Source organism: Pleurodeles waltl, chromosome 12, assembly GCF_031143425.1.
Source record: "Pleurodeles waltl isolate 20211129_DDA chromosome 12, aPleWal1.hap1.20221129, whole genome shotgun sequence".
Classification (NCBI taxonomy): domain Eukaryota; kingdom Metazoa; phylum Chordata; class Amphibia; order Caudata; family Salamandridae; genus Pleurodeles; species Pleurodeles waltl.
This window is the reverse complement of record NC_090451.1, coordinates 32,599,238-32,618,962: the sequence shown is the minus strand read 5'-3', so window position 1 is coordinate 32,618,962 and position 19,725 is coordinate 32,599,238. Positions and strand designations below refer to the sequence as shown.

Sequence of the window (19,725 nt, the reverse complement as noted above, 5' to 3'; positions counted from 1 at the left end):
AACCTTCCCTTGCTCCGTCAGAAAGGCCATGGATGCTGTTTAACACTAGGACTCTTGAATTTGTAACCCTCCCTGGTCCTGGCCAGAAGAGCCGAGGGGGCAGAGGTATATTGTATCATATTGGCCTGAAGAAATTACCAGCCGCTTATGCTTTTAGATGTCGCAGCAATGCAGCAAAATACAAAAAAAGGCCTTTTTCTTAATAAATAAAAAAACGTAAAAAATTTGGAGCTATATATACACACACACAGATCATCCAGAAGAAAGTGTTCAAAGGTTACCTAGGTAGCGGGTGTTAAGTTGGCACTGAAATCTGGACTGTGTTCGTTTTACACATTTGTTCTGGGCGGAAAATCCCAATGGCAATTCCCATGATACATCTGAAGAGCATCTTGACAACAATTCCTCCCTCTTGAACCCAAAGCTCCCCACCATTCTGTGGTCACGAGGTGCTACATCTGGCAGGATCAGACTGTGAAGTTTGAACAGCAGTGCTCCAAAAGTTTGGTACAAACTGGTCTAGTATGTATAGTTATTAAAAAGGTGAAAAAAGGGTTTTCCCAGGGAACGTTATGTCAAACTTTACTACATAGGTATGAATGCAGTCTTAGACACAAGCAAACAAGCAAAAAAAAAAAACCACACCTCTAGACTGCAACAACGGAGCAATCAAGAAAGAACCTACATTGATTGTGGATCAACCGGAAACCTTCATTAAGAATCTAAGCAGAATTAGATTTGATTAGTAAGTGGGACCTCTGCTCGGCCACCGTAGCTCAACTACCAAAGCTCTCCGAAATTCTCTGAAATGCAGCGGAGAACTCCTTGGCAGATGTTTTACTAGAATGAGGGCTCATAGGAGAATGTATTTCGGGCCACAATGTTCAGGCGTTCAAAGTTGTCCTAATACATCAATTCAAAATTAACTAAATAGAGTTGTATGGATTTTAAAAAAGTGACAACCAAGCAACCACGGTGAGTAAATGAAACTGAATACTACTGGGTGGTACAACGTGTAAACCTTAGGATACACAAAGTGGAGATCACTGCCTTGTCGAAGACCTGCAGGACCAAGGCCTACACAACCCTCTGGGCTCAGATCAACGCATGCAGCCTGGTGATAGAGCTCAACCCCACAGGGTACAAGGGAGGAAGAACTGGTCTACCCTTGAAGAAAAACCTTACGCGCCAAACAAGTTTTACTGCTCATGGTTTACCTTTCACAGTCGTGGAGAAAGTCGCAGAATGTCTCGAAACAAACAACTTGAGCTGCTCATCAAGGCCGGAAGACACATAGTCCACATCCCAGGACTGGATCCCTGAATTAAGAGGAAGAGAGGGGTCAATAAAAAGCGAAGTGAAACCAGGACTAGTAAGCAGCAAGTTTTACCTAGTACCTTGTTTTAACATCTCATTCACCCCACCTAATAAACTTCTCACAAAATAATACTCCTGTGGGCAACAGCTATGACTTGTTCCCTCCTGAAATTATAGAACTAAGTCATGATTATGAGAAGGGTCACTCATTCCGAGAAGTCAAAAGCACAGAGCATATGATGGGAAATGTGTCTCATGGACAGACAAATCCATTACATTAAGAAGGTGGTGCTGTGGACGGCGATCCCAAGGAGGGCGATTCTTCACTAGTAACATTTCAGAGCTGCACCCGAGGAACGGAGGCTGAGGCTGGGAAGTGAACATCTGACAGAGGAGAACACCTCCCGCCCCAGGCGCTGGCACTCGGACAGGTAACTGCTGCAATCCGTCAGCTCTTCAGAAGAAGAAGCCAGTCCTATACCAACCTGGGAGAGGTGCAGAGAACTTCAGGAGCAAGGCGCACACCGCCCCACCACACCTGCCAAGATCGGGGCTGCGCCCACATAACCACGGGCAGGTAAAAGGAGGCGACGTACAACACACAGGCACAGGGGAGCATGGATGCTGGCAAGATCTAAAACAGAGACAACGAGGAGGACAAGCCCTGGAACGTAAAATGGCACAAGTCCCAAACCCACACACACACACACCTTGCCAGTGAAAACAGGCCTGGCCCAATAAAACAACTTACGTGGAATAAAAATAATAAAGGGCTGGTACATCGTTTTAAGTGTTCAAAGGTCATGCTGCGAGGTAGTGCTGTGCGTGTACATCGTCACCAGTGGCACACTCCATTGAAAAAGCATTTTTTTCTCATTACTTCAGCCCTCCTGGGTGGATCTGCGCCACGGCTGGCACTCAGGTGGCACAGAGAAAGTACCCATGCAAGGAGAAACATACGTACAGGAAGAGTTATAAAATAAAAATAAAAAGCCTTCCTTATTTAGCTCCGATAGGAAATTTTGCTCGAAGCTTTAAACAAAAACGCTGCCAAATGAGTTCGTGTCAAGGATGGCGTGAGTGCAGAACTTTACTCCGAGCACACTCCCTACTCTGCATTTTCAAACGTGTACAGATCCAGGAAGAGGGCAGAGGAAAAACAAAAAACAAAAAAAACGGGGGGAGTGTAGGGCTAGCTTGCTAACTGTGCCACTGTGTACTGTGTGGCAAATGTTGGCATAGCTTTAGAACAAGATTTCTATTGCTATGTCAAGTTTTGTGCTAATCCATCAAGGAGACCCGTAAAAGGAGGCGGGGGGGGCAAAGTGTTCATTCACAAGCGCATTTGACACATTTTCAGAATTCTTCTTGAAACCTGGCAGACGTTTAGCAGGTCAATCTTTGATGGGACGTCAAGTCTCCGCAGATCCATCCAAGGGGATGTTAGGGAATAAAAACTGAATTCCTTAACACCACTGATGCGGTTTTGGGAATATGCATGGACATTTTCAGTAGTTCGCAAATTAAGCTCAGTGCAGGAATGTCAGACCGGGAGTGGTGATAAATGGAAAGGAAGTCGTCCTAAAGATTAGACCGGGGCCTGTCGGCTTCCTACGCTGCACATGACAATGTGTGCCCAACTGGCGGACAGCCATGCAGCTACACCTGCTACACACAGCCCCAGGCCGCGCATATCTGTCTGGCATTCACCGAAAACAACACTCAAGTGTCAGGCATACTTCAGAGAAAACCAAGCCTAGAGGTCCCAAGGCTGAGCCGCTGTGGTATGAGGCTCACAAAGAACCCCGTAAACTACACCCTGCCCGCCATTCTGATGGACTGTATTCATTAATATACATTTTTATACACCTGCTGCATTGGACACCGCAGCTTCGAATTTCAGGCTTTTTTTGGTTTGTGGAACAACAACTAACTTAATTTTTCCCCCCAGTGGAATTTAGACAATGGGAGTATGCAAGTTATTTTCTTTAAGTGTATGTTTGACTCGGGTTTCGGGTAAAAAAAAAAAAAGAAAGTGCTTTGAACCCCATGCTTCAAGAGACTGAGGTCATACCCAAATTATTTTGTACACTTTCTGGAATGACATCATACCCTTGAACTGTGTTTCAACTCACGGGAAGGCTAGAAACGCGAGTGGTGCACTGCACCACACCGCAGTCCTGTTCGATAGAGGAACATTTCCCTTTTGTGAAGAACCCATTTATCACATTATTATAAAAAAGATTTGTCGAGTTGTTCCAATACTGCTGTATCGGGACACCAATGTCTTTACAAGCCACGCTGCACTTGAAACCAGCGCCGCCCCCCATCACAATGAAGGACTGTAATAGAGACATACATCTGTCTGCAGAAAGAGGTTAATTCGATTTTTGTGAACAAACAGTGCAGAGTACACACTTTCACAAAACGAAAGAGAATCTCATCTCTTGGATCGGCTAACCTGCAAAATATCGGCCCCACTGGAGTCTAGAATTAAATGACTAAATAAAATAAAAAAAAGTGATAGCGCTGACGCCCATCTTTGCCCTCGTCATCTGAAGTCCAGTTCAGCCAAATGGCTGGGGTGACCGATGACCCCCAGGCTTCATTAAACACTCTTCCCGAGGCCAGTGAAATGAGTGCACGCTTCTCTACTCAGTAAGACTGACCGGGCTTTTGTAGGGCGCTCTGTTACCCCCATAGGCCGGGTGCCCTCCTACTAAGAGCAAACAAACCCTAGTAAGCCAGAGTCTAAGAGATTTAAAAAAAAGTAGGTTTTAAAAGTCTTCCTGGAGCATTTGAGAATGCAAAATGCCACCAGGAAACAGGTCCTCAAACTCTAGAGCGGGCCCTCCTGCAGGGGCCTTAATTGTTGGTGTGGGGCGGGGGGGGGGGGGGGGGGAGGGGAGGTGTACCAGGCTGATGCCAAGAGAAGCGTGATGGTGGTAACACTGCTTTGTTTTGAGGGGCCATAAGCCGCAGTGAGCCACATTGGAATGGGCCATTATTAACATATTTTGTCATTAATATCCTGGCTGGGAGTGAGTGTCAAAGGGGAAGGGACTCCGAATATCCCTCAACTCCCCCTTCTCCTCATTCCTGATAGTCACGCCGTGGATATTTTTTAGACTTCAGTAAGACCTGGCTGGCCAGAACAGTAATTTTGGCTATTATTTTTTAAAAGAGGTAACAGAGCTTATAACTGCAGGCATATTTAAACACTGCAAATGTAACGGAATAATTGTGAGAAATTCGTGTTGGGGGGGGGGGGTATTTTTTTGTTTTAAACGGTGGGGTGGGGCATTAAAATGTTTGAAGACCACTGCTGTAAGGTGAACGAACGGTGGTCCCAGTCCTCCGGCTGCAAGGTGGCACCCAAGTTATGAAAACGTTGCGTCTAACTCACAGACAGAATGATGGTGCCAGGTCTAGGGAGGTTTGATTCTGTTGAGTTTGCAGTGTGCATGAAGTGATACAACAGTTACCCTCCCAGCCTCGGCTTACTGTTTGCATACTCGCGTCCAGTACCGTTTCTGTCGCCATCTGAAGCTGGCTGGTGGTGCGTATAGCAGGGGTTGCTTTTGTATTGACTAAGCAGGTGTGTGCGAATGCGAGATGGCTTAGAGGTGTGTGATGCACTATTTCCCCCAAACAACTATAATACCAACACTATTTTTCCAAAAGCCTACATGAAATACATTAAACAGGAAAAATAAGTGTTGGAGAGAAAAAAAAAAAAAAAAAAAAAACACACAGGCTAAGGGACAGGAAAATTCCTAGATGACAATTCTCTTGTAAAATGTGATCGAGGAGGCATGAAACGTCATGAGGCTCTTAATGACAGATACAAAAGAATAACTGATCTAAACAAGTAGTTTTATTGAGATGTATATGTACCACTGCTCCTCCTCCGAAATTCACAATGGCACCGGAAAGAGGGTCCTTCCTCTTCTTTACCCACCTCGATGACACCTGGCAGCTTTTATCTCGCCCCACAATTATCTGCGTGCATCAGCCTCCTTGTAACACACACCAGCAGGCTGCGTTGTGGGACTTATAGCCTTGCTAGCATCTTTTCAATGACCATCTTCACATGTGTGGAGGAGATTAAGTGTTGCATGTCAAAAGGAAACAAGCATTTGCAATGCAATGGGTCTCCCGCTCGCTCGAGTTAGAGCTCTTAGCATTGGAAACTCCTAACCAGACTTCTCTTGCCACAGATTAAAAATGAAAAGTAAAATAGTTTCACATAACTAACCCACTTTTCTTGACACAAACTGAAAAGTAAAAGTTTCACATAAGCGAGCCGAGGGCCGCCATTTGCAGAAAGCAGGCACACAAAAGGAAACAGAAGTTCGCTGGCAGTGAAACGTATTGGCAAAAGTGCAAGTATCCATGTAACCGGCAAAAGTGCAAATATCCACATAACAGGGTCGATGTCATGCAAAGCGTTCAACTACTGCCCAGTAAGATCGTGCTGCAAAATAAAGAGAAAAAGTAGTCCAGAAACCATAGGGAAAACATTGAGCCTCATATGCTTTCAGTAGTTGGTCGGTGCACTCGAGGAGGACAAAACACTGGAAAAGGCATGACATATGCATGCCTTTCACTAATGAAATCAAGCGAATTTTAAAAGGCAAGCACACAAACCAACCAAACTGATGGGAGTGCAGCGGCCGTGGTTAGATGCCCACAGAGGGATAACACCAGGGACAGAGCTCTTTGCTCTCGACCCTAAAAAGGTGTCTAAAAGGGTCCACACGTTATGTCACCACATGGCAGCTACGGGCAGGGGGATAGGTGAATGTCTTGGGGGTTGTCAAATTGTACATTTAGGTTAGTAGGTAGAGAGCCAATGGGCTGCTTTGGGGCTGTCAATGGTGCCCCAGGGGCACACACACACATTGTAAATGTTCCTCTTCTGTTGGACACCAACAATTACAAAATTACACTATGTGCAAGATGGCCACATGAGGCGCTTATTTTAAGTAAAATGGGATTAGCCTCAGTAGGGTCAACTCCGTGACTTTTTGCACACCCCTTTCACACAACACGGAGAGGGGCGGGAGGCAGCAACAATGCGAGGGTGGGGTGAGGCCTGAACTCTAGATGGGCTCTCGGTCATCAGCATCCCTGAGGGTACTCTTTCCACAGCTGCTGGCGCACTCAGCCCTCTTGGTGGTTCAAACATATATAGGTGATGTTTATATAGCACTGACCTAGTGAAAAGGCAAGGGACTCCAGTGCAGGATCTAAGACGGAGTGTGGAGTGATTTTAGGGGCAGCTAGTCTCCAAGCTGGAAGATACTGTTGCTGCATCATGACTGTTTCACCAGCCATTTCCTAAACAAGTGCAGGCCTCATGGATACAGTAAAGAGTTCCAAATGCCAGGGCCATGGACGGAGATGACCCTTTGCCTCCCCCCTCTTTTTCCTACTTCTCCATCTCCAGCGTTCTGGTGCCCAGGCTGCAGTTGAGAGGAGAGACACTGATACTCGTGATTCATACCTTGCCCTTAGGCAAACCACACTCACTGGGGGCCATTATTGTGAACTAATACAGCACTATGACTGTGACCTAAGGCATCTTTTAAAAACGCACAAACGGGTCAGATCATTCAGCGAGCTACAGTCCACTCCCAACATATTCAGTGATCTGAAGGTTACTAAGTTGGTCCCCAGTAGGGCAGGCTCAGCGATTCATCCTTCCGAGAACAGTTAACAGGGTACCATTTAATTAGGAAAAAGTACCTGTTAAAAGCTCTGCAACTGCAGAGTTGTAGATCAAGGGGATGCACAAAACAATATATACAGCCACGTTGTGCGCTGCCAACGTATTCCACTCACGTACAAGGCAGGTCAGATAGCCAACACCCCGAGATACCCGAGCTTAGAGTACAATCTGACAACAGGCTCCAGCCTGTTTATCGACTGCCTACTGCGGACAGGTGGCACGCGCTGCGCTGGGTAAACCCCCTCCTGCAGGAGTCTCAGCCTGCCCACCCCAGGCCCTTTACGCAAGGAACTCTGACGTGGCCTGGTCGGAGCTCCGAGTCTGACATGACAACTTTTCCCCAGTACCTCCGAAGCAAGAAGCGATGCTGCTGGTGGAAATCCGCACCATGCCTCACTACTTGAGGAACTTGGAAAGCAAGCCACGGCGAGGCGTCAGACGGGCAGGCGGGATGGAGGACGCCCTTCGACGCATGAGTGGCGGATCGAAACTCCAGATATTAGTGCCCTGAAGATCACTGAAGAAGTGATGACAGCGTCTGGGTCACGTGAACGACCGACAATGTGGAGTGTACATGAGTAGGCAGACATGCCGCTCGGATTGTCTCAGGACAGAGACCCTTGAGTGGAGATGGTTTCAGCATGCGAGAGGTCCTCACCAGAGCCACATGCCCACAGTACAGGGGGGGCGGCAGCCAGCCACCACACCCTCACCAGGTCTACTGCTGCGGGGTGCATTCTCTGCAGGGTGAATGGCACAGAGAACAACCTGTGCATGGGATGAAAGGGAGGCGCGCAGGGTCTAGAGAGGGGTGACCGGCATCAGCACAGGGAGGCGCGCAGGGTCTAGAGGGGTGACCGGCATCACCACAGGGAGGCGCGCAGGGTCTAGAGGGGTGACCGACATCACCACAGGGAGGCGCGCAGGGTCTAGAGGGGTGACCGGCATCACCACAGGGAGGCGCGCAGGGTCTAGAGGGGTGACCGGCATCACCACAGGGAGGCGCGCAGGGTCTAGAGGGGTGACCGGCATCACCACAGGGAGGCGCGCAGGGTCTAGAGAGGGGTGACCGGCATCACCACAGGGAGGCGCGCAGGGTCTAGAGGGGTGACCGGCATCAGCGCAGGGTCTAGAGGGGTGACCGGCATCACCACAGGGAGGCGCGCAGGGTCTAGAGGGGTGACCGGCATCACCACAGGGAGGCGCGCAGGGTCTAGAGGGGTGACCGGCATCACCACAGGGAGGCGCGCAGGGTCTAGAGGGGTGACCGGCATCACCACAGGGAGGCGCGCAGGGTCTAGAGGGGTGACCGGCATCACCACAGGGAGGCGCGCAGGGTCTAGAGAGGTTACCGGTATCACAACAGGGAGGCGCGCAGGGTCTAGAGAGGTTACCGGCATCACCACAGGGAGGCGCGCAGGGTCTAGAGAGGGTGACCGGCATCACCACAGGGAGGCGCGCAGGGTCTAGAGAGGGGTGACCGGCATCACCACAGGGAGGCGCGCAGGGTCTAGAGGGGTGACCGGCATCACCACAGGGAGGCGCGCAGGGTCTAGAGGGGTGACCGGCATCACCACAGGGAGGCGCGCAGGGTCTAGAGGGGTGACCGGCATCACCACAGGGAGGCGCGCAGGGTCTAGAGGGGTGACCGGCATCAGCACAGGGAGGCGCGCAGGGTCTAGAGGGGTGACCGGCATCACAACAGGGAGGCGCGCAGGGTCTAGAGGGGTGACCGACATCACCACAGGGAGGCGCGCAGGGTCTAGAGGGGTGACCGACATCACCACAGGGAGGCGCGCAGGGTCTAGAGGGGTGACCGGCATCACCACAGGGAGGCGCGCAGGGTCTAGAGGGGTGACCGGCATCACCACAGGGAGGCGCGCAGGGTCTAGAGGGGTGACCGGCATCACCACAGGGAGGCGCGCAGGGTCTAGAGAGGGGTGACCGGCATCACCACAGGGAGGCGCGCAGGGTCTAGAGGGGTGACCGGCATCAGCGCAGGGTCTAGAGGGGTTACCGGTATCACAACAGGGAGGCGCGCAGGGTCTAGAGAGGGGTGACCGGCATCACCACAGGGAGGCGCGCAGGGTCTAGAGGGGTGACCGGCATCACCACAGGGAGGCGCGCAGGGTCTAGAGAGGGGTGACCGGCATCACCACAGGGAGGCGCGCAGGGTCTAGAGAGGGGTGACCGGCATCACCACAGGGAGGCGCGCAGGGTCTAGAGAGGGGTGACCGGCATCACCACAGGGAGGCGCGCAGGGTCTAGAGGGGTGACCGGCATCACCACAGGGAGGCGCGCAGGGTCTAGAGAGCGTGACCGACATCACCACAGGGAGGCGCGCAGGGTCTAGAGGGGTGACCGGCATCACCACAGGGAGGCGCGCAGGGTCTAGAGGGGTGACCGGTATCACAACAGGGAGGCGCGCAGGGTCTAGAGGGGTGACCGGCATCACCACAGGGAGGCGCGCAGGGTCTAGAGAGCGTGACTGACATCACCACAGGGAGGCGCGCAGGGTCTAGAGGGGTGACCGGCATCACCACAGGGAGGCGCGCAGGGTCTAGAGGGGTGACCGGTATCACAACAGGGAGGCGCGCAGGGTCTAGAGGGGTGACCGGTATCACCACAGGGAGGCGCGCAGGGTCTAGAGGGGTGACCGGCATCACCACAGGGAGGCGCGCAGGGTCTAGAGGGGTGACCGGCATCACCACAGGGAGGCGCGCAGGGTCTAGAGAGGTTACCGGCATCACCACAGGGAGGCGCGCAGGGTCTAGAGGGGTGACCGACATCACCACAGGGAGGCGCGCAGGGTCTAGAAAGGGGTGACCGGTATCACAACAGGGAGGCGCGCAGGGTCTAGAGAGGTTACCGGCATCACCACAGGGAGGCGCGCAGGGTCTAGAGGGGTGACCGGTATCACCACAGGGAGGCGCGCAGGGTCTAGAGGGGTGACCGGCATCACCACAGGGAGGCGCGCAGGGTCTAGAGGGGTGACCGGCATCACCACAGGGAGGCGCGCAGGGTCTAGAGAGGTTACCGGCATCACCACAGGGAGGCGCGCAGGGTCTAGAGGGGTGACCGGCATCACCACAGGGAGGCGCGCAGGGTCTAGAGGGGTGACCGGCATCACCACAGGGAGGCGCGCAGGGTCTAGAGGGGTGACCGGCATCACCACAGGGAGGCGCGCAGGGTCTAGAGAGGTTACCGGCATCACCACAGGGAGGCGCGCAGGGTCTAGAGGGGTTACCGGTATCACAACAGGGAGGCGCGCAGGGTCTAGAGAGCGTGACTGACATCACCACAGGGAGGCGCGCAGGTTCTAGAGAGGGGTGACCGGCATCACCCCAGGGTCTAGAGGGGTTACCGGCATCACAACAGGGAGGTGCAGGGTCTAGAGGGGTGACCGACATCACCAGAGATGTACAGGGCGAGGTCAGCACACGCAGTCACCAAAGAAGTGTATGCGGTGCAGATGATACAGGAAAACACCGAGGATATGCAGACGGAGCACCATCATAGAGTGCATAGACCAGTAAAATAAACAATGCTGAGGCAGACATGACTTAAATAGGCTGCTTGAGCACAGTACCAACTAAACCTACAGAAATGTACAGATCTAAGGCGATATACAGACTGATGAATGCAAAGACTGCATAGGTCGCAATCTTGACTGCCATTACAGGGTGTAAGCAAGATAAAAGACCATATTGAATGAGCACGGTGCCAGTTTCTGGAGAAATGAACCAAGCCCAAACCCCTCCACCACCAGCTTCAGGTTCATTACGGTCTTTACATTGGTGTAGCGCCAAGCACCGCTGTTATGGCCTGGTATTTGTCGGACACATTCACTTTTTTGTAGCAGAAGGGTGAGAAACTTAGTCACCAACCTGCCAGAGCGCGCTTTGGAAATTCATAACGTTTAAGTTCCCTTAAAACTGTCTGAAAGGAGTGACGTTTTACAAAGCAGCCCCTCCGGCCGCTGGAGCTGAAGGAACACTGCGCGTTGCCTATTAAGGTAAGAAACATGGGTGCCAATAGCGACTTCTTCAAACAGTGCGGGAGCCGGTGCCAAAGGCGGCAGCAAAAGTGCATTGAGGCAGAGCAAGAAACGCTTATCCCCTCGCCACCACACCTCTCAGCAGCAGAGCCAAGCCCTGGCACGGGGGTCCCTCTGCCCCTCAAGCGGGCACAGCATGCCAGGAGCATACCAGCTCGCCCAAGAGCTGGGTAACCCACCGGACACAGCGCTCCCTTCTCGAGCCTTTCTGGAAAAGAGCAGGACGTTCTGGGCACCCTCAAGACGGGTGAAGGTTATGTCCCTTCAAAAGAAACCTAAGGGAAACGAATGGTTTACCCGAAGGAAAACTTACACAATGATAAAAAGAAATGACGTGAAAACAGTCAGGTGATTTATGGAGCAATTATAACAAACGAAGGCATTCAGACAGAATAGGCCTGAGGGGCAGGTGCAGGATTACCAATCATCAGTGCCAGATACTGTGTGAACCGCACACCGCGGAGTACGGTTTCAGTGAAAGGAGTGCAGTCTCACTCCAGGATCTTCTCAAGGGGCCCAGAGCCTTCAAACCTCTGGCCTCGAGATCTCTGCTGAGACTTGTCAAGGGCCCAACGCCCTCAAACCATACTCACTTCAGCTCCTGGCCTCGAGATCTCTGCTGAGACTTGTCAAGGGCCCAACGCCCTCAAACCATACTCACTTCAGCTCCTGGCCTCGAGATCTCTGCTGAGACTTGTCAAGGGCCCAGAGCCCTCAAACTATACTCACTTCAGCTCCTGGCCTCGAGATCTCTGCTGAGACTTGTCAAGGGCCCAGAGCCCTCAAACTATACTCACTTCAGCTCCTGGCCTCGAGATCTCTGCTGAGACTTGTCAAGGGCCCAACGCCCTCAAACTATACTCACTTCAGCCCTGGCCTCGAGATCTCTGCTGAGACTTGTCAAGGCTCCAGAGCCCTCAAACCATACTCACTTCAGCCCTGGCCTCGAGATCTCTGCTGAGACTTGTCAAGGCTCCAGAGCCCTCAAACTATACTCACTTCAGCTACTGGCCTCGAGATCTCTGCTGAGACTTGTCAAGGGCCCAACGCCCTCAAACTATACTCACTTCAGCTCCTGGCCTCGAGATCTCTGCTGAGACTTGTCAAGGGCCCAACGCCCTCAAACTATACTCACTTCAGCTCCTGGCCTCGAGATCTCTGCTGAGACTTGTCAAGGGCCCAACGCCCTCAAACTATACTCACTTCAGCCCTGACCTCGAGATCTCTGCTGAGGCATTGTCAAGGCTCCAGAGCCCTCAAACTATACTCACTTCAGCTCCTGGCCTCGAGATCTCTGCTGAGGCATTGTCAAGGCTCCAGAGCCCTCAAACCATACTCACTTCAGCCCTGGCCTCGAGATCTCTGCTGAGGCATTGTCAAGGCTCCAGAGCCCTCAAACTATACTCACTTCAGCTCCTGGCCTCGAGATCTCTGCTGAGACTTGTCAAGGCTCCAGAGCCCTCAAACTATACTCACTTCAGCTCCTGGCCTCGAGATCTCTGCTGAGGCATTGTCAAGGCTCCAGAGCCCTCAAACTATACTCACTTCAGCTCCTGGCCTCGAGATCTCTGCTGAGACTTGTCAAGGGCCCAACACCCTCAAACTATACTCACTTCAGCTCCTGGCCTCGAGATCTCTGCTGAGACTTGTCAAGGGCCCAACGCCCTCAAACTATACTCACTTCAGCCCTGGCCTTGAGATCTCTGCTGAGGCATTGTCAAGGCTCCAGAGCCCTCAAACCATACTCACTTCAGCTCCTGGCCTTGAGATCTCTGCTGAGGCATTGTCAAGGCTCCAGAGCCCTCAAACTATACTCACTTCAGCCCTGACCTTGAGATCTCTGCTGAGGCATTGTCAAGGCTCCAGAGCCCTCAAACCTCAATCCTTCAGCCCCTCACTTGAGATCTCTGCTGAGGCATTGTCAAGGCTCCAGAGCCCTCAAACTATACTCACTTCAGCCCTGACCTTGAGATCTCTGCTGAGGCACTGTCAAGGCTCCAGAGCCCTCAAACCTCAATCCTTCAGCCCCTCACTTGAGATCTCTACTGATGCCCTGTCAAGGGCCCAGAGACCTCAAGCCTCACTCCTTCGTACCCTGGTCTCGAGATCTCTGCTGAGGCACTGCCATGGGCCCACGTGGCCCTGAAGACCTCTGCTGAGGCCTTGTCAAGGGCTCGGATTCATGACGGCCTGTGGAGTGGGAAGAGATCCACCAGCTTACACTCCAGGGCATGACTTCAAAGAATACTTTTATTCCAAGCAAAAAAATGTGAATGCTGGTGCCACGCTTCAGTCATGGGAAGACACGAGAAAACAAGCATGAATAGAGCCAAAAGGTCTTGTGGTGCCTAACAGTCTTTTAGCTTTGCCTGTGCTTCTTTTGGAAAGCCCTATTGTGAATGGTGGCCACAGGTGCAAACATCGGCCAGAGCTGTACCAGCACCCGGGCTTCGAACAGTAACGCGTTTCGAAGAAAGTATCACAAAGCCCCAAGAACACGGATACGATTGGTGTAAGAAGTTTATTTAAACTTGTTCTACACTGTATTGACACACGCCCCAATTACTCCCACTGCTTTTTTAAAATGACTTACAGACGAGGAAGCTCAGACGTGTTTGTGCACCAAATTAGCGCGTTCACTGGTGGCAAGTGGTTTTACTAATTGCTTGTGCATGTTTGTTGTTGTGGCTGGCATTAATGCGTTTCCAACAATAATAAAGGAGCAAATTACAAGATAATTAAGTGCCCCAAGGCAGTCGGGGCAGGGCGTCGCTGCAACACGCGACGGTGGAAAATGACAACAGAGAGAGGTGGAGGGATTAGAGAGGGCAGCCCCCGAGATACCCTGATCCTAGTACCAAGGAGGGGCGGAGAGGCTTCTCTAAGGAGTCACCCAGGGACAGTAGAGATCCGAGCATATCTCTACTTGCTCCCCCAGTCTAGGGCTCGTTGTAGCTGCAGTACTGAGACAGCCTTCCCACCCCGTGTCTGCAGCCCTCACTGCCCGCTTCTCCTTATTTATAGCCTCTCTCCCACCCAATAGTTAGGGCCTGGCAGCTCCGTGGACTAATGCACTTAATGCGTGTCAACCCATGGGCGCACGTTAAAATCCCAGCGGAGCCTCGAAGCCTTACATTCTTCTGAGGTTCGCAGAGGCTGACACCAGCAGGCAACCCTTATTAAACAATAGATCTGTAATCCATCCATAAGGACCTTTAAATTCTACAACGTTGGTCCGGCAGATGGGGGGTTGAAATCCATGTCAGAAGGCTAGGACACCCACATAACTGACAATGTACCGACACATTGTTGGAGGGTTCCCTTGTTAACAAGACATGGATCTAGTCTTCCTGGGCATACGCTGGCCACGCCATCCTCGACGCCCTCTCATGTAAGGCCCAGATGCTTGCACCTTCCACACCGTACATAAAAACTCCTGCTTTCTTCTATCCGCCGTCCGCTGCCACTCGAAAACAGCTCCATTTTATGAACCCAAAGCACTTTCCAATAATCACCTTTTCAAAGGCCCCATCACCCTCACGCCTCAAACATATTCCATGCTCTGTGCTCCAACACGTGCCCACTGGTCTTTTGCACAGACCCTGTGCCCAACGTTACGCCACAGTCCTACTTAAATTCTCCCCAATCCTATTGCCCATCACATCTCGTCCACATAATTCCCCCTTAAACTTACACCAACTGCAACACCCATCCTCCTGTCCATTATACGCAATTTTCCTTTCCATCACTCGCTCTCTGCCACAGTACTTCCAGAATACGACGGGCCAAAGGCCTTCGGTCTTCTAAGTCCAGCACACTCCTGTCCACTATCAGAGTACTTCTAACATACTCCTAACCAAGGGTCCTCCCTTTTACACTCAGGCAGCGTTCCTCCATGAAACTCCTGATCACACAAGGGGTTTTCGTCCCTCTATGCCAAATTCACTCCTGGCCAATGGGTACCTTCCTTACCCTCGGTGCCCAACATACTCCTGCCCCAGAGAAACTCTCTTGTCGGGTATCACTGAACCTTCAGCCCCTCCTGTCTCTGAGGAGTGCTTGTCTCCGGTGCCCAACAGTCCTGCCTCTTAGGAGGAGTTCTTGCCCCAGCGCACTCCTGACCGTAATGCGTCGTCCTTGCCCTGGGTGTCCAGCACACTCCTGCCCCTCAGAGGTTCCTGCCCCTGGGTGTCCTGCACACTCCTGCCCCTCAGAGGTTCCTACCCCTGGGTGTCCTGCACACTCCTGCCCCTCTGCAGGTTCCTGCCCCTGGGTGTCCTGCGTCCTCCTGCCCCTCAGAGGTTCCTGCCCCTGGCTGTCCTGCACACTCCTGCCCCTCAGAGGTTCCTGCCCCTGGCTGTCCTGCACACTCCTGCCCCTCAGAGGTTCCTGCACACTCCTGCCCCTCAGAGGTTCCTGCCCCTCTGCAGGTTCCTGCCCCTAGGTGTCCTGCGTCCTCCTGCCCCTCAGAGGTTCCTGCCCCTGGGTGTCCTGCACACTCCTGCCCCTCAGAGGTTCCTGCACACTCCTGCCCCTCAGAGGTTACTGCCCCTCTGCAGGTTCCTGCCCCTAGGTGTCCTGCGTCCTCCTGCCCCTCAGAGGTTCCTGCCCCTGGGTGTCCTGCACACTCCTGCCCCTCAGAGGTTCCTGCCCCTGGCTGTCCTACACACTCCTGCCCCTCAGAGGTTCCTGCCCCTGGGTGTCCTGCACACTCCTGCCCCTCAGAGGTTCCTGCCCCTGGCTGTCCTGCACACTCCTGCCCCTCTGCAGGTTCCTGCCCCTCGGTGTCCTGCGTCCTCCTGCCCCTCAGAGGTTCCTGCCCCTGGGTGTCCTGCACACTCCTGCCCCTCAGAGGTTCCTGCACACTCCTGCCCCTCAGAGGTTCCTGCCCCTCTGCAGGTTCCTGCCCCTAGGTGTCCTGCGTCCTCCTGCCCCTCAGAGGTTCCTGCCCCTGGGTGTCCTGCACACTCCTGCCCCTCAGAGGTTCCTGCACACTCCTGCCCCTCAGAGGTTACTGCCCCTCTGCAGGTTCCTGCCCCTAGGTGTCCTGCGTCCTCCTGCCCCTCAGAGGTTCCTGCCCCTGGGTGTCCTGCACACTCCTGCCCCTCAGAGGTTCCTGCCCCTGGGTGTCCTACACACTCCTGCCCCTCAGAGGTTCCTGCCCCTGGGTGTCCTGCACACTCCTGCCCCTCAGAGGTTCCTGCCCCTGGCTGTCCTGCACACTCCTGCCCCTCTGCAGGTTCCTGCCCCTCGGTGTCCTGCGTCCTCCTGCCCCTCAGAGGTTCCTGCCCCTGGGTGTCCTGCACACTCCTGCCCCTCAGAGGTTCCTGCACACTCCTGCCCCTCAGAGGTTCCTGCCCCTCTGCAGGTTCCTGCCCCTAGGTGTCCTGCGTCCTCCTGCCCCTCAGAGGTTCCTGCCCCTGGGTGTCCTGCACACTCCTGCCCCTCAGAGGTTCCTGCACACTCCTGCCCCTCAGAGGTTACTGCCCCTCTGCAGGTTCCTGCCCCTAGGTGTCCTGCGTCCTCCTGCCCCTCAGAGGTTCCTGCCCCTGGGTGTCCTGCACACTCCTGCCCCTCAGAGGTTCCTGCCCCTGGGTGTCCTGCACACTCCTGCCCCTCTGCAGGTTCCTGCCCCTCGGTGTCCTGCACACTCCTGCCCCTCAGAGGTTACTGCCCCTCTGCAGGTTCCTGCCCCTAGGTGTCCTGCGTCCTCCTGCCCCTCAGAGGTTCCTGCCCCTGGGTGTCCTGCACACTCCTGCCCCTCAGAGGTTCCTGCCCCTGGCTGTCCTACACACTCCTGCCCCTCAGAGGTTCCTGCCCCTGGGTGTCCTGCACACTCCTGCCCCTCAGAGGTTCCTGCCCCTGGGTGTCCTGCACACTCCTGCCCCTCTGCAGGTTCCTGCCCCTCGGTGTCCTGCGTCCTCCTGCCCCTCAGAGGTTCCTGCCCCTGGGTGTCCTGCACACTCCTGCCCCTCAGAGGTTCCTGCACACTCCTGCCCCTCAGAGGTTACTGCCCCTCTGCAGGTTCCTGCCCCTAGGTGTCCTGCGTCCTCCTGCCCCTCAGAGGTTCCTGCCCCTGGGTGTCCTGCACACTCCTGCCCCTCAGAGGTTCCTGCCCCTGGCTGTCCTACACACTCCTGCCCCTCAGAGGTTCCTGCCCCTGGGTGTCCTGCACACTCCTGCCCCTCAGAGGTTCCTGCCCCTGGCTGTCCTGCACACTCCTGCCCCTCTGCAGGTTCCTGCCCCTCGGTGTCCTGCGTCCTCCTGCCCCTCAGAGGTTCCTGCCCCTGGGTGTCCTGCACACTCCTGCCCCTCAGAGGTTCCTGCACACTCCTGCCCCTCAGAGGTTCCTGCCCCTCTGCAGGTTCCTGCCCCTAGGTGTCCTGCGTCCTCCTGCCCCTCAGAGGTTCCTGCCCCTGGGTGTCCTGCACACTCCTGCCCCTCAGAGGTTCCTGCACACTCCTGCCCCTCAGAGGTTACTGCCCCTCTGCAGGTTCCTGCCCCTAGGTGTCCTGCGTCCTCCTGCCCCTCAGAGGTTCCTGCCCCTGGGTGTCCTGCACACTCCTGCCCCTCAGAGGTTCCTGCCCCTGGCTGTCCTACACACTCCTGCCCCTCAGAGGTTCCTGCCCCTGGGTGTCCTGCACACTCCTGCCCCTCAGAGGTTCCTGCCCCTGGCTGTCCTGCACACTCCTGCCCCTCTGCAGGTTCCTGCCCCTCGGTGTCCTGCGTCCTCCTGCCCCTCAGAGGTTCCTGCCCCTGGGTGTCCTGCACACTCCTGCCCCTCAGAGGTTCCTGCACACTCCTGCCCCTCAGAGGTTCCTGCCCCTCTGCAGGTTCCTGCCCCTAGGTGTCCTGCGTCCTCCTGCCCCTCAGAGGTTCCTGCCCCTGGGTGTCCTGCACACTCCTGCCCCTCAGAGGTTCCTGCACACTCCTGCCCCTCAGAGGTTACTGCCCCTCTGCAGGTTCCTGCCCCTAGGTGTCCTGCGTCCTCCTGCCCCTCAGAGGTTCCTGCCCCTGGGTGTCCTGCACACTCCTGCCCCTCAGAGGTTCCTGCCCCTGGGTGTCCTGCACACTCCTGCCCCTCTGCAGGTTCCTGCCCCTCGGTGTCCTGCACACTCCTGCCCCTCAGAGGTTACTGCCCCTCTGCAGGTTCCTGCCCCTAGGTGTCCTGCGTCCTCCTGCCCCTCAGAGGTTCCTGCCCCTGGGTGTCCTGCACACTCCTGCCCCTCAGAGGTTCCTGCCCCTGGCTGTCCTACACACTCCTGCCCCTCAGAGGTTCCTGCCCCTGGGTGTCCTGCACACTCCTGCCCCTCAGAGGTTCCTGCCCCTGGGTGTCCTGCACACTCCTGCCCCTCTGCAGGTTCCTGCCCCTCGGTGTCCTGCGTCCTCCTGCCCCTCAGAGGTTCCTGCCCCTGGGTGTCCTGCACACTCCTGCCCCTCAGAGGTTCCTGCACACTCCTGCCCCTCAGAGGTTACTGCCCCTCTGCAGGTTCCTGCCCCTAGGTGTCCTGCGTCCTCCTGCCCCTCAGAGGTTCCTGCCCCTGGGTGTGCTGCACACTCCTGCCCCTCAGAGGTTCCTGCCCCTGGGTGTCCTGCACACTCCTGCCCCTCTGCAGGTTCCTGCCCCTCGGTGTCCTGCACGCCCATCCCTTCCAAGAGACCACGCCCCTCCGGCACGGCCCCGCCCTCTCACCTCTCCTCAGCCTCTGCACGGCCGCGTCCTTCAGCCGGGCAGCCCCGCTCAGCTCCCCGAAGACGGCGAGCAGGGAGAGGCCGGTGCCGCCGGGCCCTGCCGCGCCTCCCCCGTCCCCGTCGCCGCCCGCTCCCGCCTCAGCCACCGCCATCTTCCCGCCGCCGCTCGCCGAGTGACGTCACGCGCCACCACGCCCACTGCTTTACCTCATCGCGGCCGCGCGCGGTGACGTGAGCGCCAACCAATCAGAGCAGACCCGGAAGTGCGCGGCTGCGCCCATTGAAGAAGAAGATGCTGAGAGGTCAAGTTTGGCCCTTGGATGAGGACTTCAGTGCAGCCACTAGTGACACTCACTGCAAAGGTCTGAATAAACTTAGTGAACAACCTGGGCCTCAGCACCCAAACCTAGCCATATAGGGAATAGCTACTGTGCCAGGACCTGGGGCCTAGGGACCCCACCAGAGATCTTTCAGTACACATGTCAAGTGAGGGAACAGGCAGGAGAAACATTAAGAGAAAAATAATTTACCCACTCATATTGAAGTGGGTGTGAGAGAGTTTTAAGCCTCTCTTTAAAATAAGTGCCATAATAATTCCAAAGATACCTTAAAAATTGTGGGTTCCGGCTGAAAAGGGAATGTTGAAGCGTGGGCTTCAGTATATTCTTACCCGTTGGCACATATTTGCTGGTGTCACCAGTGCTTTAAATGGACCGTGTCACCCTCTTTTTTTTTTACTTACATTCACCTGGTGGCAACCTCCCTTTTACTTACTGTAGGAAAGTACCATCTTGCCTGGCATGTTACCCCCATTTTTCACTGTATATATGTTGTTTTAGTTGTATGTGTCACTGGGACCCTGGTAACCCAGGGCCCCAGTGCTCATAAGTGTGCCTGTATGTGTTACCTGTGTAGTGACTAACTG

At 54.5% G+C, this 19,725-nt stretch overlaps 1 protein-coding gene across 1 annotated transcript in view; it reads right to left on the bottom strand.

Annotated features, from left to right (window-relative positions):
* Positions 1-18,990, bottom strand: part of MAP1S (microtubule associated protein 1S) — a 100,008-nt gene extending 81,018 nt beyond the window's left edge. Inside the window, exons 1-2 of the mRNA XM_069218694.1 lie at positions 18,802-18,990; positions 1,218-1,319 (exon numbers count right to left, since the gene is read on the bottom strand). Coding sequence (XP_069074795.1) covers positions 1,218-1,319; positions 18,802-18,952 — 253 coding nt within the window. The 5' untranslated portion in view covers positions 18,953-18,990. The remainder of the gene's footprint in view (positions 1-1,217; positions 1,320-18,801) is intronic.
* Positions 18,991-19,725: the final 735 nt, after the last annotated feature.